The 17,151-nt window shown below is 40.1% G+C and overlaps 1 protein-coding gene across 11 annotated transcripts in view; it reads left to right on the top strand.

Moving 5' to 3' along the window:
• Positions 1-17,151, top strand: part of AFF2 (ALF transcription elongation factor 2) — a 336,498-nt gene that overhangs the window by 53,116 nt on the left and 266,231 nt on the right. The window contains exon 2 of one of the 11 annotated variants that reach the window (XM_035541444.2): positions 7,607-7,678. The exons of the other annotated variants lie outside the window; for them this stretch is intronic. Coding sequence (XP_035397337.1) covers positions 7,626-7,678 — 53 coding nt within the window. The 5' untranslated portion in view covers positions 7,607-7,625. The remainder of the gene's footprint in view (positions 1-7,606; positions 7,679-17,151) is intronic. 11 annotated transcript variants of the gene reach the window in all.

Here is a 17,151-nt window from a genome sequence, read left to right as displayed (position 1 = left end):
CATTCAAGATTCTCAACAAGCTTCACAAACATTAATTAATTAACCTTAATAGCAGCTATGGTCCATGAGTATTATTTTGAAATGTGTTGTAAATGGTCATTCAGAGGACTGATAAAAATCAATTGAGGTGGACCTCTAAGGAAAATGAAACAGATTATTTATAGCAGTTGAGAGTACTTGAGGACAACCTCTTAGGAGGAGATGTTACTTAAGCAGATTGCTTTTTCAGGCAGGTTACATTGTAAATTGCTGTTGCCATTACCCATGTAACTTGGTGCAGGAGCAGTTTGGAATATGGTGTTATGACTTGCGGGGAAACTTCTGTGCATCTGCAGTCACCTGTTAGCGTGCTGGGATCTCTGTTTTGGCGGCTCTTTCAATACCGAGTTAACTCTGCTAATCGATAGCCTTTTGTTTTTCTAGTTTCTTTGTTAACATGGAGCTAGAGGTACAGGTAGACAAAGCGACTTGCACAGGACTGCCTAAACGCGACGTGATGTAGTACTGCTGTGACTGAGGAACGAAGTCAGAACACCCCATTGCCATTTTCTTTGTTCTAATGTCGGAATCCCACTTTTCACCTATATAGCTAAACATCTGCTATCAAAACTAAGGAAAAGATTGGGTATGTGCTATAAAAATGGCATTTCCTTTGCCACTGAAAAATGACTTTAACATTTCCAGGAATAAAGACCTCCTTTGTTTTTTCTGATTCTAATCCCTGTCTCCAATTACACCTTAGAAGTGTGTGTCCCTCCCAAACCCTGAATCCCTGCTGTCACCAGCTGTGCATTTGTTGGCAGAAAGCCACTTATCAATGTTAAGGATGAACTTTGAGGCTCATTGAATCATTCATTGTAATCCTCATGTAACAAATATAACATTTCAGCAAGATTTCTAATTACCTTTTGACTGTTTTTTTCATAATGCCCTGTTGCTGTTGGAATGGCTCTGATGGCATACACAGAAATAACATCAGACTGTAAATCTATTGACTGGAGCAGCGGTAGGAAGAAAAAATGTAGAAGGGGGAGAAGGTCACTTTTATAATTAATGTAATATATCAATGTGCTAGGAAGCTGAAATGGAAGAAGTTGTTAGAAATGGAAATTTGACTGAAAGGGAAAGTTCATCTGTGCGTATCTTCTTCCCCGCTTCCCTTCTTCTACCCTTACTCTCCAGAGCAGCCCGTCTGACAGCTCCTGGATATACTGTTCTCATAGCCTGACTTTGCAACCCAATACAAGGGTTCATACCCAGCTGCAGGACAACAGCTTTAAAATATTCACATAGCAGAGGTGGGCAGTATTCTCAAATGACTCCAAACCACTGCTTCCAAAACCCTGAGATGAGCAAAGCAGCAGGGCTGGGCTATACAACTGTCTTCAGTACATCCCATTCAGGTCTGCATAGATCAATTAAAGCCCCGTTTGTGCCCAGACCTTGCTAATCGGTGATCACTGGCCACCCTGTAGTTCCCAGCTTTGAAAGGAAGAATAGCACAATGTGCAAGTCTGAGATGCGTGGTGAGTATGGTCAGAATCTAGTCAGGTGAGATGAGCATTAGGTGCTGGCATTGATACGCACGGTATCCATTGGGAATCAATATACAGGCTACTGGGATAGGGAATGGATGCCCTAAAACCCTTTCAAAATCTTTTGATTTCTAACAGTCTTTCCCAGACATCAGCGTATTATTTAGGCAAAGATCATGAAAACTGCTCTGTTTCCAACTGAATTTTTCATCTAAAATGCAGCTCACTTGCAACTTGTTACTGTCTAAAGAGAATGCTAACACTGCCACATTTCCTCATTAGCTTTGCATAAGACAGACTCCTGTGTCACAGCTGATGGAGCCTTTATGAGCCTTTTAGCCAAATGACTGATGTTTCCCTCGTTATGTCAGATCTGAGGGCACTGCTGGCATCTTTCTTTATTCGCTGTCTAACACCATCAATCGAGCAGCTGCCATGCACCCATGATCAGGCTGATTATTAAAATGTGCTCAGGAGGCTGCTGACACCAATTTTCTTTCATCTGAAGAGGCCAATATACACTGGCTCAAGCCGACAGTTATGTACATGGAATATTTAGTGCAGAAACCAGCAGGTAAGACTGAGGCTGATTCTTTACAATCTGGATTCAGTCCATGGGAATTATCATTAAGATGTTGTAGAAACAATGGGGATGTTTTTGTTTTCCTCTCCATTTTTAAAATAGGAATGCGGCTCTCTGTTGGAGAGTACTTTTGCTATGACAGTCCTTCCTCTTGCACCCAGGTGTCCCTGGTGAGGAGAGGTCACAGCCATTGAAGAGCTCATTAAACCTGAGTCCTGCTAAAACCAGCCCCTTGTGTGGTTGGTCACCCCAAAGGTTTATAATACTAGTTTTGCTCTGCTGTCTCTTCATTCACCAAGATGTCAGTCTCCTTAAGGGAGACAGCCCCTGCCTTCCTCATGCTAATAGTAAAAAAAAGCCTTCTGCAAACAGTGTAGTTCAGAGCCATGGGCTGACCCAGCTTGTCAGGGATTGATCAGGAGCTCAGGCTCACCTGGAGCTTCCTTTCCAACAGCAAACACAGCAGCTCGGCCACGTGTGCAGGTGTGCAGCTAGGAACTCTTCCAATAACCCGCTTTTGCCTTTGGGGTCTCTAATCTTGAATTCTTCATCTCCAAATAGTAAGTTCAAGTCTTTATTTCTATTGCACTTGTCATGGTGATATTTAAGGATGAGCTGGGAGGAACTGATTGGTTTTTGTTTGCATTTATCCCAGGGTCATATGTTTTTTAAAGGAATATTTTAAGTTCAGCGGTTATCAAACGTAGTTTTCTTTTAGTACAGCACCATGGCCACGTGTGAATAAAGGGGACAATTAAATCCATGTCATAGAGGTTTATACATAGGTTCATGGGTATGTAAGTGTAGCATAGGGGAGAGGGAAGGGAAAAGTTTTGTCTGCATGTGTGAGCAAATGAGGCAAGGGGGGCTATCATTCTAGAAAAAAAGCAATATTCAGCCGTCTGTATTCCTTGGGGACGGGGATCCCTCACAGCCCCCATGATAATCAAAACCACTGTAAAGCTCTCAATACCGCTAATTAGCTACATAACACTGCAGAGCATTTAACACTTTTATTGTCTGTCTCAAGTTCACACCCAAGAGGTTATTTCTCTTGAAGAACGCCTTCTCCTTAGGGAGAGTGACTAGAAAGGGCCAGATGAGAGCGACTGAATTACAAGATGCTGAGCGTGAAGCCCCGGTGACTTTGAAATGGGTTTTGTTCCTGAGCTACCAGTAGGGTTTGCTGCGAGAGCTGGTGTAGGGACTTGTCGTAAAGAAGACAATCACAAAAATAATGTTTATGGTTTCATATCTCCAAACAGCTGTGTCCATGTTGCCTTTATGACAGAAATTTTGTGTGGCTGAGGGGGTGTGTGTGTCTGTGTATAGTGCGTGCGCTGAAAGTTCAAAGAACCAAGTCCCGTGCGGTTTTTAATCTTGTTCTGTGAACACTACAGAATCAACACAAATTCTAATAGCAAGATATTATGTGGTATTAAGTGAATACATTTTTCATGGCCCACCTGCTACTGTAACTAATTAACAGCCATTCTCATTAATTACATTGATCAGGACCATAAAATAATTTCAAATTGCTGAACATGATCAACAGGAGTAAAATGGTTTCACTTTAATCCCTTAATGATTTTTTCATGATTAATCAAACAAAATATATGTAGTTATTTGATCCATTTTTTCTTCTTGGAACTGCAACTCAGGGCAATTACAGTAGACATAAAGTTGATGCAAACAGAACTACATTTCATCCGGTAGCTAATTAAGCAATAAGGCACAATAGGATAGGGGGGTGTGATTGTGAGAAAATCACCCCCCTGAGGAGTTTAATAAAAAGTACACACGAGGACCTCTGCTCCCCAGGAACCTGATTGTCTTCCTATAACCACATACCCTGCAATTGCCTTCTTGCTAGCAGGAAGTTCTTTAAGATTTCATGCAAAACTGAATTAAGGGGGAAAACATCTTGCCACAATCTGATCAGAGAAATGCTGCGCTGCAGATTGTGTCTAACTGTGAGGCTCACCAAATCTGATACCATTTACAAGTCATAAATACACAGTCACCAGCTTCTCCTGCCAGTTCCTTGGATGCTGTATAGATCTCTTTGACAGGACGTAGCTCTTTTTTGATGAGCAAACAGAGATGGCCTTCCTTTGCATTAGCTTCACACAATTGATAAACCATGAACTCAGGCTGTTGAAGTGGACTTGACGTTAAATGGTGGTGCTTAAGCTATAAAGAAGCTTCATTATATGTATGTGCACCAAATAACATGGGAATCCCGAAAAAGGCTCGCAGTGATGTTTGTCATTTATGATATTGTTATTACTCCTCGTTATCTGGAATTACAGAGACATTAACAGTGTTTTGCATGGTCACAGAATTAGAATGGTTTATAGCCGTATTGAGATAGCAGCGTGTTTCTGTACATGGTAATTCATAGACGTTATGTAGATATATTAAAAAAAAAAAAAAAGCATAATTTCTGATGCTTGGTTATGGGCACATGTGCTCAGTCGCCCAGTTTTGGAGACCCTGATGCTTGGGTGCCTCCCAGAGACTGAAGGTTCACATCTTCTCTTGTGGAGAAGCAGGCCTGGTAGCCACCGGTGTCCCTCCCTGTACCTGGAGGAGATGTGGCTGACTTCTGCTGCGTCCCTGGGGACAGGAGCTGGAGGGGCCATAGGGGAGCACCTGGTGTTCCAGCCACCCCCTCCAGCCCAGGCACCTCTGAGCGGTGCCACCTCTGGGTGCCCTGGGGTGGGCTGCCCCTGGCCCTCCATGCCCTCAGGAGAAAGCAGGTGGGGTGTTCTGTATTCCTACTGGTTCTGAGCAGCCCAGCTAATTCCCTGACTTGCTCCTGTGAAAACTCCACCAGCCAGACGTTTTGTACTTAAGGCTGCTTGGAGATTTTCTCCTGATTTGATGGCTTGCGGTTGGACTTACTGTGGCTTACCCAGCAACAGAAATACAATAATGTAGTCTGTCATGATAATGCTTTCTGTGTGGTCATAAAGATCCACGGTATTTAACCTAGTTTTGCATGAAATAACTAGATTTAGATCAATCACAGTCATTTTGTAGAAGAGAGAGAATATTAACTTGGTCTTGAAATGTGATTAATTCCAATTTGCTGTTTTCAAAGATAAGCGATGCTCACAATCCTGTTAATTAAAAAAATTGGAGTTTCCCATTTTACTTCATGCACTATTTTTTAATGAAATAAGTTTGTCTTTTTCCTTCTTATTATGACTGATGCTTGGCTCAACATGCCACAGGCTTCCTGAAGGAAAAGTAGTGTGTACTTGTTGTGACCCTACGAAATGAAGATAAATGGTCTTATACAAGATGCATTATGGGCTTTATGACATGCATAAATATATAGTAGATTGTATCCTTTCCATAAAAATGTTCTTAGATTTCTAATATTGTGTTTTAATGGAGTTTTGTTAACAGGATGACAAATAGTAAAAATATGTAGGCACTGAAACAGGGTCCCAGATTTGTGTGCTGTTCGCTCACCTGTCAGCAATTGCTGCTTCTCAAACAACAGTCTGACTTGACCTTGCTAAATATTCATTTCATGTCTCCACCACTGCTTGATTAAGTCAGGCAACTTTCTGCATGTAGCTGCACTTGGCATCAATCTGACTGCCATGTGGAAACACTTTTTTGGTCAAGGTTAGGAATGAGCAAGACCTTGTTAAAAACTAAACAAGCATGGGACTTAGGAGATTTGCATGGTCTAGAAACACTGGTTTCTTGTGAGAACTACTGGTTTCACATCTTATCTTTAGTCCACAGCAGTTGTCAGGCTTGCATTATATATTAAGAAGAGGAAATGTCAGTTATTAACATAGTGTAAATGCCCTAGCTAGGAATACAAAATGACCTTTAAACTAAAAACAGCCAAAAAGGGGAGGGGAAATAAAATGTAAATTTACTTTATAATTGGCCTTAGTATTTTTACTGAGAGCATTTGGCATTTGGATTTTACATCTTGCTTATGTTGCTAAGCTCAGCTGCTAATAAAAGCGATGATGACAAAACCAATAATCGTCCTTTAAAAAGAAGTTTTACTGCAGGGTGAGCGTATCCAGCATGCGGACACGCGGTACGTTTTCTGTTTGTTCTCATGATGCTCAGTCATTACATCTAAAGCCCGGGCTGAAAACCACCACAACTAACAAGCCGCGTGGTGCTGAAGCCCAAGTCCCCCGTTATTTGCCAGGCGGTGGGGCTCATTCTGCATGTGCAGAAAGTTTGTGCCTCAAGTCCTTCGCGGTGCTCAGCTGAGTCACGTTATCTGACAGCAGCTTAGTGTCTGATCCCGTATCTTATTCGGGAAATAAATCTTAAAGCAGACTGTGTGTTTCATAATTGGATCATCTAATTATTGTAATTATTCAAGAAGGCAACAGGGTGTAAGAATGTTTATACCTGTAAATATCCAGGTGTTTTGATCTTTTGAAGTAAGCAGCAGTCAGAGTTGATAAATGTCTTGGCTGGAATTTAGCAATACAATGAACCTCTGTATAGATATCCCACATGGTATCAATTGAAGCTCCATTTAAGACCTAATCGTTGGCCCATACAAGCAGAGGAAAGCTTGGCTAGACAGATGGAAAGAGCTGCTTTAAGAAGGGATCAGAAAAGGCATTGCTACTCGGCTGGCCTAAATCCACTAATCTGATGTTATTATTAGCGATAAGGAGCAGCGACCAGGATAAAATCTCATTCTCTGCAAATGTCATTTAAATAGGACTCTGATATTTTCCAGTCAAGTAGACAGGCTTTAGTCAAATAGTGAGCACTTTATTTGTAAATGCAGGAAGAAAAGAAAAGCTTTAGTTCAGCAAGTTCTTAAGATGTCAGCTTACCAGTATTGATTAATCGTTCAGCAGTGGCAGCTGCTTCTTTATTAAAAGCGTAGCTCTACATACAAAAGATATCAGATGTAGGAAATGTTTGTTGACAATTTACCTTTTCTCACAATGTGGCAAGAGCTCAATCTGTTACACATTCCCCTGCTTTCTGGCCTGCAACTCAGATAATATCCATGACAGAATTTATTAGTCCATCTGCACAAGGTAGATTGTGGCAGCGGGACTCCGCTGGAAATGTCACTCTGTCTGAGGCTGACCCACTCCCCAGTTCCTGGGAGAGGAATTAATTCACGCAGAGCCAGTGCTGGTTAGGAAAAGCCTTCGGTTTGGCTGTGTATGGATGTGCTTGGCGTGTAACAAAAATATGACCCGATGTCGGCAGAGCGAAGAACGAGAGCGGTGCCTGAATTTCACACAACGAGGCATACTATCTGAGATGCATCATTATTCGTTAGTGGGTTTGAATGTTTTAAAACGTTTAATTCCACCCGCTGCTGAATTAAATGCTTGGTCTAATGATTTGTCATGCCACACAGGCACCTGGGAAAGCGTATGGGCATAGGGACTTACCCCACTATGCACAGAAAGATGTTCCAAGATGTGTATTTTCTTCTGTCTCCTGAAATGCGTTTCTCCTTTAGACTTAGGAGATGGCTCCCCATGCTGATTTTTGAATGTCTGATCGTGTGGACTCCCTCAATGGAAAAAGACAGGTAATTAGCCACAGTCCAGGCTGAAATGAATCACCTTTGGAGTCCTCCCTTGCTGTTTAGTACAGGGGAAGTCTGTGTGTTTAGTATAGACTGCAGTCATCTCATTTCTTGGGTCAGTAGAGCTAATAAAGTTGAATCCCACTATTAACTGATTGTGGAACAGTGAAAGCAAATATTGCACAGTGTACTAGGAGCACAAGCCGGGCTTATCCTTTAGCTTATATCTTCTTTTCTTGCCAAGTGCATAGCTGAGAAAAGACAGCGTTGCTTTTCCAAGGGATTAGAAAGGATCTTAAGTCGCATCATCATACATAATATCTTTTCTTATACTGTCAGTGCAGTTAATAACCAAATATTATTCTGGAAATTTGAATAAGTTTTGCTGTATACCACCCTTGACTGAATCTCCCGTTTCCTCTTTTGGCTTCCTCTTTCAGTCTGAGTTCTCCTGCCTTGTTATTCAGAAGTAAAACAGTTTGTCTGATACCCTCAGTTTGTCTGAATACCCCCTTCATCTTGCAGGGAGGCAGGGAAATTACAATAGATTTTAAACCACAAACTCGTCTCACCTTTAGTAAAAATGTAGCTATGGAAGGGGAAAAAAAAATTCTTTTAAATCCCTGTAATTACAGAATACTGAGCGCTCCTATTCTTGGCTTAGTATACATTTTTTTTGTACTTCAAATACATATCTCATGCTAGTGTATGCTTAATGAATACATGTCCAGCAGAGCTGTTCACATTAAGTGGAGCTGAAACTATTTGGTATCTGAGCTATGGCTGAATAAACCAATTACAGATTTAACCAAATCTTCACTGTCATGTCCAAGTCCTTGGGATGCAGTAAATTATTTGGTATCTTGTCCTCATCCTTTTCATTTCTATGAATTTGCTTTATACATCAAGATGACTTCTAGTAGATATTAGATGTACGAGCTTGCTCTGAAATCCCAATTTGTAGTTATTAAGGGCTTCTCTTCAGATGAAAACCCAAATTCATTTTTGAGCTCCTTGAGGTGTTTACCTGTGATTAATTGTCCTGCACAGTTTTGCAGTAGGTAATGAGATATTTGTTATTATTCCCTGATCCAATAACTGCAAATTTTCATACAGATTTTGATAGTATTTCTACTTCCAAAGTTTCAAAAAAGGGAATATCTGTCAAATGCTCGTGCAGACCAGAATTTTCTTGTCTTCAGTTGTTACCGAGACTGTGACACTGTTTGTCTCAATTGCCTGTAGGTATAGTTTGGGTTTTAGGTGTTCCGAGGCAGTAATTTATGGAGTCATCCAGCAGTAAATCCACCCATTGACCTTTGTTCCTCCTCTCTGACCATTTATGTTGAAGAACCCCACTGGGGCGATCTGGTGGATTAATGGACGTCTCTGTGGTGTGTCAGGCATTTCTTTGCATTTAAAAATTTAGTTGAATTTTTAAATGGTGTTTGGAAAATGGTGTGTTTCTATATTGCTAACTCCATTTATTTATTAATCTATTATTATAGAGACCTGTAGGTGATTGTACTGTACATTTTTGTCCAAGAGTTATAGTTTTAAAAGAAAATGGTTATTAATTGAGATGTCAATAAAATATTCAGTATTGATATTATGGTAAATTGAATAAATAGTTCTCTTATGTTGAAATTATATTTTATAGTAAATACTTGAAAAGCATATATAGACTCATTGGAGTCAAAGTTTCATGTAACTTGCATGAGATAATTAGGGTTCATCTTTGGACATATAAATTTCATATTTGTCTTGCAAATACCATTGCTGTCTTCTCATTAGCTGCTTTGAGCAGAAAGTGTTATTTAATCTCTGTAGTAGATATCTAGTGCTACCAGTGGTGGTGGGGCAGGCTCACCCAAGAGGAGAGTACATTTGTTTTCACTTACGATTTGCCATCTCCAGCCAGGGTAAAGCTACAGATTCCCCAGATGAAACCATGTTTTCCTTAGCTCCACGCTGTTTGTGTAGTCTAAAAAATAAACAAAAATCCAACCAACCAAGAAATAAACTACATGTATTTTAATGGCATAATGTAGGAAATGAACTGGTTGTTTAACAAGGACAATAGCGCTTAGGCCCAAGTTCTGTCCTCTGGTATGTGTAAAAGTCCTTTGTTACCAGCAATGCTTGCCCATGTGCAACACAGGGCAACAGCTGGTCTGTTGGATTAGCAAGAGTTAGGTGTGCCGGCTAGATTCCATTGGTTTCTTAGGTCCAAACTTCACAAATTTCACTTCTAATAGAAACCAATAGATTAAATTATTAAGAACAGTCATTACTGACCACAAATATTTATTCTCAAATATCCAATATTTTAATCGTTAAGATAATGGAATGGGGGAGAGGAGGGAACTGAAACAACAAAGGATTTGTCCATCATTTTTATGTGGCTCCTCAAACACCATGCATGACCTTACCTTTAGTAACTGCCTGTGGAGTCAAGAATTATTAATGTTTGGGGAATCTTCTTTTCCCTTTAATTAAGGGGTGGTGTTTAAAAGATATGAGTGTGAGGGCCATGCTTTATTGGGTTAGGCTCAATCTGAGAAGTACCTTCCACCACCAATGACACCTTCTAGTGGCAGTGCTCCACAGCGTCCAGTAGCGATTGTTTGCAGGCTCAGACTAATGTGTGAGCACAGAGGGATCCCTTGCGATCCTGGCTGATGGGTTTTAAAGATGCAATTTAGTATTTTCTAAAACACACCTAGAACATAAAACGGTTTTGGTGTTAACCCCTAAGGACCACACGAATGTAAATTGAGAGAGCTGTATTTATAAAATAAAAATAGGTGCTGGTCTGAAGTTGTCTGTTAGAGTAGAAATGAATTTTAGATTACATGTGCCTGAGGCTTTACCTTACTTGCCGTGGGCAAGGCAGATCCTCAAGCCGTGGCACTGTATGCACAACCATGCTACTAACAAAACACCGCTTTGGGAATAACTGAACCTATACATTTTGTAAAGCTTTTCCTTCTGCCGAAAAAATATTATCAGATGATTTTTCTTGCTATCCTTCCTGCATTTTTACTCGTCATGCTCAAGTTAATGCAGAGTTAAACAGAAGGCTGAACTTCCACTCTGGCTGAAAGTGGTGCTCTGCTAATGCCATCTATGAATCTGAAGCTATGAGCCAGATTAATGGAAATGAGATGTTCCACTTTTCCGCCAGCCCTAAAAGTGATTCCCTGCCTGGCGGGTGAGTGCAGAGGAGACTTGCTTTCTGCTAGTGTAATTATAAAATCCAACCAGACCGGCAGCACTTGAAAATATCAGCTTCCAGAATCAGCAGAATCAAAATATCAGCCCAATCTTGCACATCCTAGTTTTTATTTTTCTTGGATCTCTTTAGTTAAGCTTAAGTTTTCTTACGCTGTTTATATATATATTTTTAATTAGTAATCATATATGGAAGCATGTAAGCAGGAAAAAAAAAGACAATAAGTATCTCTTTTGCTTACATGCTTTTCAGTGCCTGGTAAGCAGTATCCCCGCTTAAGCAGAATGACGCTGTAGCTGCAGAGTAGAGCTGTTGGCTTGAGTGGGTAAGGGCAAGTTCAGGCCTTTCTTGTGTTGCTTTTGCCTCTGCTTCTTAGGAATATCATATGTCTTTTGGCAATGGTTAAATTGAATGATGAAACTAACACTGGAGAGTATAACATTTACAAAAATTCAGTAAAATAAAGAGCTCTAGAGATTTGATTCATAAGTCCTGAAAGCAAGCATAAAAAAAAAAAAAAATAAATAATAAAAAAAGCCCACATCCGTGAATGTATGTTGAGCAGAAATGAAACATTTAGATTTTGCCTCTCTTTTTCTATTTGTGCCTTTAGGGGGCTGTAGTAGAGATGGAATACAGAATGTATTGACAGGAGATATATATTCCACTTGTGAGTAAAGCTCTGAATCCTCTTGGCTTCACTGTTTCTGAATCATCATGTCTTTCCTCAGTGGAGAGATAAATATGGTATTCACTTCAACCCATTTAGCCCATTATTCATTTATATAAAGCAGGACCAATTAAGACATTCTTTTGTGTATTTGCACATTCTACATATGGAGCAAAAGGGAGTTAAAAATATCTGTTGCAGCAAGTGTGACAGGATGCTCTGTGAATACTGAGTACGTTACTCCTGCAACTCCTCTGAGCAGTAAACTGACATTGTGGAATTGCTGAAACACAACTAGACACGTGTGGGGTTTTTCTGGTGTGTGAGATTCAGAGTTGCCTACACGCTTACTCTTTCCATTTTCACAACTGCCTGCTACCGAGTAGACAGCGTACAGGCACAGCTCCTCACACATGTGGAAAGGGAAAAGGGACCAAATAGTTTGAGGCAGTTGTCCTTATTCCAAGGGATATCCGTATTAGGTAGCACTGGTGTATCAGAATGAATTATTTTATTGGAATTCCTTCTTTCTTTTGGAACATGTGTTTTGACTTTTTCTTAGTCTCTGAGAGTTTGAGAAGAGAATGAAATTAAAATAAATAATAATAATAAAAAAGAAATTCCTGCTGCTATAGCAGACTTAAGGAAAAAAGCCAAAATATACATTTTCAATTCCAACAACATTTCAGAGTGGTATAAGTCTCTGTTGGTTTAAGTGTTTCTTGGCACAAAATGCTGATTATATATGTCTCAAGGAGACAATCAGCACGTTCATACAAAAGTCTCAATCCCTAAAACACAATAACATGTGGTTGCCACTAAAGATTTGCTGTCGAAATAGATAAGGAAAGTTCTTCTGGATTACGATATGGGGCTTTACATTGAAAAGCTTTGTTTTGCATTAAAAGGTAGTTTGTGGCATTGTGAAGTGATGAAATGGTATGCGGCATAATACGGTTTGAATGGAAAAGAAATACAGTAAGACATAAACTGGTTTGATGGTATTTTTCCCAGCAACGCAGTAATATTTAACTCTTGAACTGCTGCCTGAAACAAGTCAGTCCAGCCTTTACTGGGGAAGATTTGGAGGCGTGCAGAGCTTTTGCCCAAGGCCTCACGTGCTGGCCCCATGGCTCAGGTGCAGATGGGCAGCTGCTGCTTCTGCAGAAGGGGCTGTCATGAGGGAGCCAGGGAAATGCCCCAGTGTTTTTCGGTGGCTCAGAACAAACATGAATAACATTTACCATCTACCAGTGATGGTTTCAGGTGCATCACTTCATCTTTTGTGTCTGTTAGGCTGTGTTTTGTATTTTCCACCGAAGATCCTTTCCAAACCTCTCTGTATTGTAGCTGCAAACTCCGGCATCTTTCTGCACACAAGGACATGAATTTCACTGGGATACCTGCTAGAAGCTTCTGGTTGTGCAGCCTGGTGCCATTCATGTGACGCATGTTTTGGGCCCAGAAGAGGCCATTTTTGAGCAGATCCGGCTCGCTCAGCGGGGCTGTGGAGGGAAAAGGCTGGAGGAGGCTTTGCTTTTCATCTCTTTTGGCAGTGCCTGTGCCAAACCTCCTGTCCCACTGCACTGTAGCATATTGTCAAGAAAGACTTCCCATTTAAAGGCTGCAAATGGCAGTGAATGCACTGGTTTTCTAGTTAAGTTGTTAAAATAGTTATTATTTGGTCATTGAAAACTGATGCTGCATAAACCAGTTTGAATTTGGTGTCAGCTTCCAAGCACTGGATCTTGTTACACCTTTTTGTGCTAGATTAAATACCCATCTGCTCTCTGAAATCTCTTCCCTGGGTAAGTATTCATAGTCTGTGATCAGGTTGCCTCTTAACCTTCTCCTTTATGAACTAAATAGACTGAGATGTAGTCTTTCCTTGTAAGGCAAATTTTTCCAGGCTCTCTAATCGCTCTTGTAGCTCTTTTCTGAATCCCTTCCAAGTGTTAGTGGAGGTAGGGAATAAACCAGCTAAGCAGGGGAGGCCTACTTTTGTTTGGCTGAGCAGTTCAGTATCAGGGATCATTCACTCCCATTGAGAAGGCTGAGAGGTACATCATAGAGAAGGAAAACAAACCAGCCTGTTTCATATAGCAAGTGTAGGACAATTCATGCCTTTGCCAAGCACCGCTTCTCTCAGAAGACCTGTCTCTTCAGTCATTAGCAGAAAATCAGATTAAACATATAGTTTTTTCTCCTCCCTGTCCCTCTGTCATCTATTTCTGAACACGTCCCAGTGTTGACCTGTTGTGTCAGCTCTCACTACCTCTGGCCATAAACAGCATCTGGCTAAGGTTTCTCTATGTCCTTTGTTTAATACCAAAATAAACATTACAAATAGCATGAGTGGTTACCAACAGAAGCACCTTGATGACTGCATGATTTTTATCTATTTTAAGGAAGATTTAAAAATAAAATATGTTAGGGTGTGTTACTTTAAATATATGTAATGGACCCAGTTTTGCTGATCTACTGCTTCTTACCAGATCTTCATCTCAAAGCATCTGTATGCGCAGCTGAGCTGACCTATTACTGTGGCTTTTCTGGCCCACTTCCGGGCACAAGGCAGTCATAGTCTGTTATTTGATACAACTGTAAAACACTGAGCAAAGAGGGAATGTCTGTCTCCCTAGTTGTCTCATTTCCTAAATAACAAAATAACTACCTATATGCAGATGTGACTATGTCCTTATGCCACACAATTAAAGGTCTTATTGTCCTGAGGTTTTGTTTCGTATAAATAACAAACGTGAATAATCAAAGTTCTTAGTAAGGTCTTCATATTGATTGTATTGCCAGTGGTTTGTTTGTGCTGAGCATTTGGGGCTTGATAGAAATATCTTGTATATACATTCTGCTTTAATACTACTCACATTTAGATGCAATGCGTTGTTAGGATGAAGCTTGAATTATTGAAGAATCACAACAACTAATCCTTGATAAAATCGGAATGCTTTAAAAACTTTAAGTGAATCCTTTGTCCTTCAGGTTGTATGACCTGAAAATAAAAGTATGCAATAGGATTTAATAAAACATAGGCTACCCTTTGTGAGAGCTCTCTCAAGGCTTTTCAAGGAGTAAATGGTTACCATTACCAGAGGTAATGTACTTCATTTGCTTTCCTAAGAAGCTACTTTGATATTAAGGGAAACTCCTGTGCTAGGATTGGGATTTAAACTCCTGTAGGGTGTTTCATCTTGTGCCCTTACAGACCACCAGCTTGTTTGGCTCTGAGGTCAACCGTATGTATTACTGAGCATCAAACTGGCTGTAATAATTTCAGTGTTATTTTTTTATTTTAGTTTGTGCAGCCCCAGTAACGATTTTGAGATGTGTTGTGACTATAGAGTAGGTGATGATGCGTCTGTTCAGTTTCCCATAAAAAAAAATCCTACATATATTAATAACTTTTTTCTCTAACCAGTTCTGCATTTAAGTGCAAATTTTTTTATTACAAATATGAAACCATACACGGTTTCTTTATTGTAGCACAGCTGTAGTTGGCTCCCTAGAGTACTTCTCTGAACAGAGTTTCCCAAGGGAATAGCAGTACATGAGTGCTTTGAGGGTGAAGAGATTTTTTTCTTAATATGTTTCTTAATAACAGTTTAGTGGAAATATCTATGTAAAGAAGGTGCCATTATTTTTATATATATACACACACACATATACATACATGTGTCTGTGTATGTTTAAAAATATTTGTGTACTGCGTTGCCTATTTGGATGTGATTTTGATAACTGTTTGCAAAGTAAAGCCATTGTTTGTATGCACCGAGGCCACATTTAGTGTTCCCTGAGGTCAGCAGAGAGCTTCCAGTTCTTTTTGAAGGGATTTGGTTGTGGTGCATGAAGGGGGAAAGGTGCTTCACAAGACTGTCGAGCTGTGCTTAGGATAGAAGGAATAGAAACTGTGCTGGCTTGAGGTACTTCCCTTTAGGCTCCTGAGAGAGATGATGACCCAGTGGAACTAGAAACAAATATATTCTTGCTGTTTTGCAACTTCAATTTCCATGTTGTATGATAAAATTATAGCCCATTACACTCATTGCTTCACTTGTGAGCCACTTTTCCTCTCCTTGCTTTAAAATGCTGCGACAGTTTCAAACAAAAGGTACCTATTTGCCTCCTGGGTTTCTCAAGCACTTAGATGTACGATTTTTACATGATATGTTTCTTTTAAATTTCCCCCACTGGTAGCTCAGGTGGTGAAAAGTGTAAGCTGGGGGCATTTAAGAAACTGGTGCAGTGCAGACACATCTACGCATACATACCTGCTCTGAAATCTTGCTCAGTTTAACAAAAAACAAAAGAAAACAACGAAGACGTCCTCTTTGATGTTCAACACGAGAGCCTCATGTTGACTATTGAAGTTATGAGCACTTAGTGTAAACATCACCCCTTTTCCCCTTGCTTTTGGCACTAAGAAATGCCATCGTTGCCTTAATGTATGGATTTCTTCTCTTTTGAGGCAGGAATACGGCAGCTTTTTGTTAGAGACGTACAGTGATTTCATTTATTTGTAAGTGTAAAACAGACTGGAATTTTAGCAGGTACCATTCCTCCTCGGGTTTGTTTAATTGGACTTGGTGTATGCACAGAACTAGGAGGTAAATGTGTTAAGTATTCATGTTGGACACTGGTTTCTGAAGTAAAAACAAAAACAATTCAACAGCAGTCTATCAGGGACAAGAGAGAGAGAAGAAATTTTCCCTCTAGTTGATGAGTGAGGCATTATATCCTGACCTGCCTATTTTAGGTGCTTATCAGTTACTTAGCTGACGATAGGTATGCTGTAGTATTTCACATTACATGCTACTGCACCAATAATAATAGTCTTTCTATTTCTCACAAATTATGATTATTACCCAACTTCTGATGACTGTTCTGTTTGCCTGGTCTTTTCCCTGGAAAGCTCTTTTTGCTGTCATAGGTCTCTGCATGCTTCCCCACAATCCTGCTGCTCTCCAGTGGGGTTCTGTCAGTGTGCGCTGGATTAGCAGGATAATTTGCTTTCCTGGCATGTTTTGCTCGTCCATAGGGACAGGCTGCTCAAAAGAAAAGAGACCTAACCTGGTGCATCAAGATGCAGAAACTAGTAACTATCATTAGTTCTGAGTTCGAACCTCCAGGCGCTGAACTGCACGGTCTTCAGGAATAGTAAGATTGATGTGTCTGTTGCTAGTTTAACATGCCAGCCTAGCCTGCTTCCAAACTGAGTTGTAGCGTTATTATCCGCCAGTGACAGATACGTGCAGTGATGGTGATCTTTGACCTGCATAAAATAAGTCAAAGGAACAAAGCAAAACTTCAAAGAACTTGAGTGTGCCCAACACTTGCAAGCTTATGAGAACAATATTCTGTTAGCATCAGTACCGCAGAGATTTAATCGTTTCATCTGTACCTTAGCATGTTCTTGTAATTACAAATCAGACAGTCTTTAATTTTAGGGCTAAAATTTTCCTCTCCTTGTTATTTCTTAGAAACCAATACTATATTTTGATTTTTTTTAAACCGTTTTGTATATCACATACCGGATTTATCACAGAAATATTGTTGTGT

This window comes from Cygnus atratus, chromosome 13, assembly GCF_013377495.2.
Source record: "Cygnus atratus isolate AKBS03 ecotype Queensland, Australia chromosome 13, CAtr_DNAZoo_HiC_assembly, whole genome shotgun sequence".
Lineage (NCBI taxonomy): Eukaryota > Metazoa > Chordata > Aves > Anseriformes > Anatidae > Cygnus > Cygnus atratus.
The sequence above is the reverse complement of the archived record's forward strand: the minus strand, read 5'-3'. Positions and strand labels throughout refer to the sequence as shown.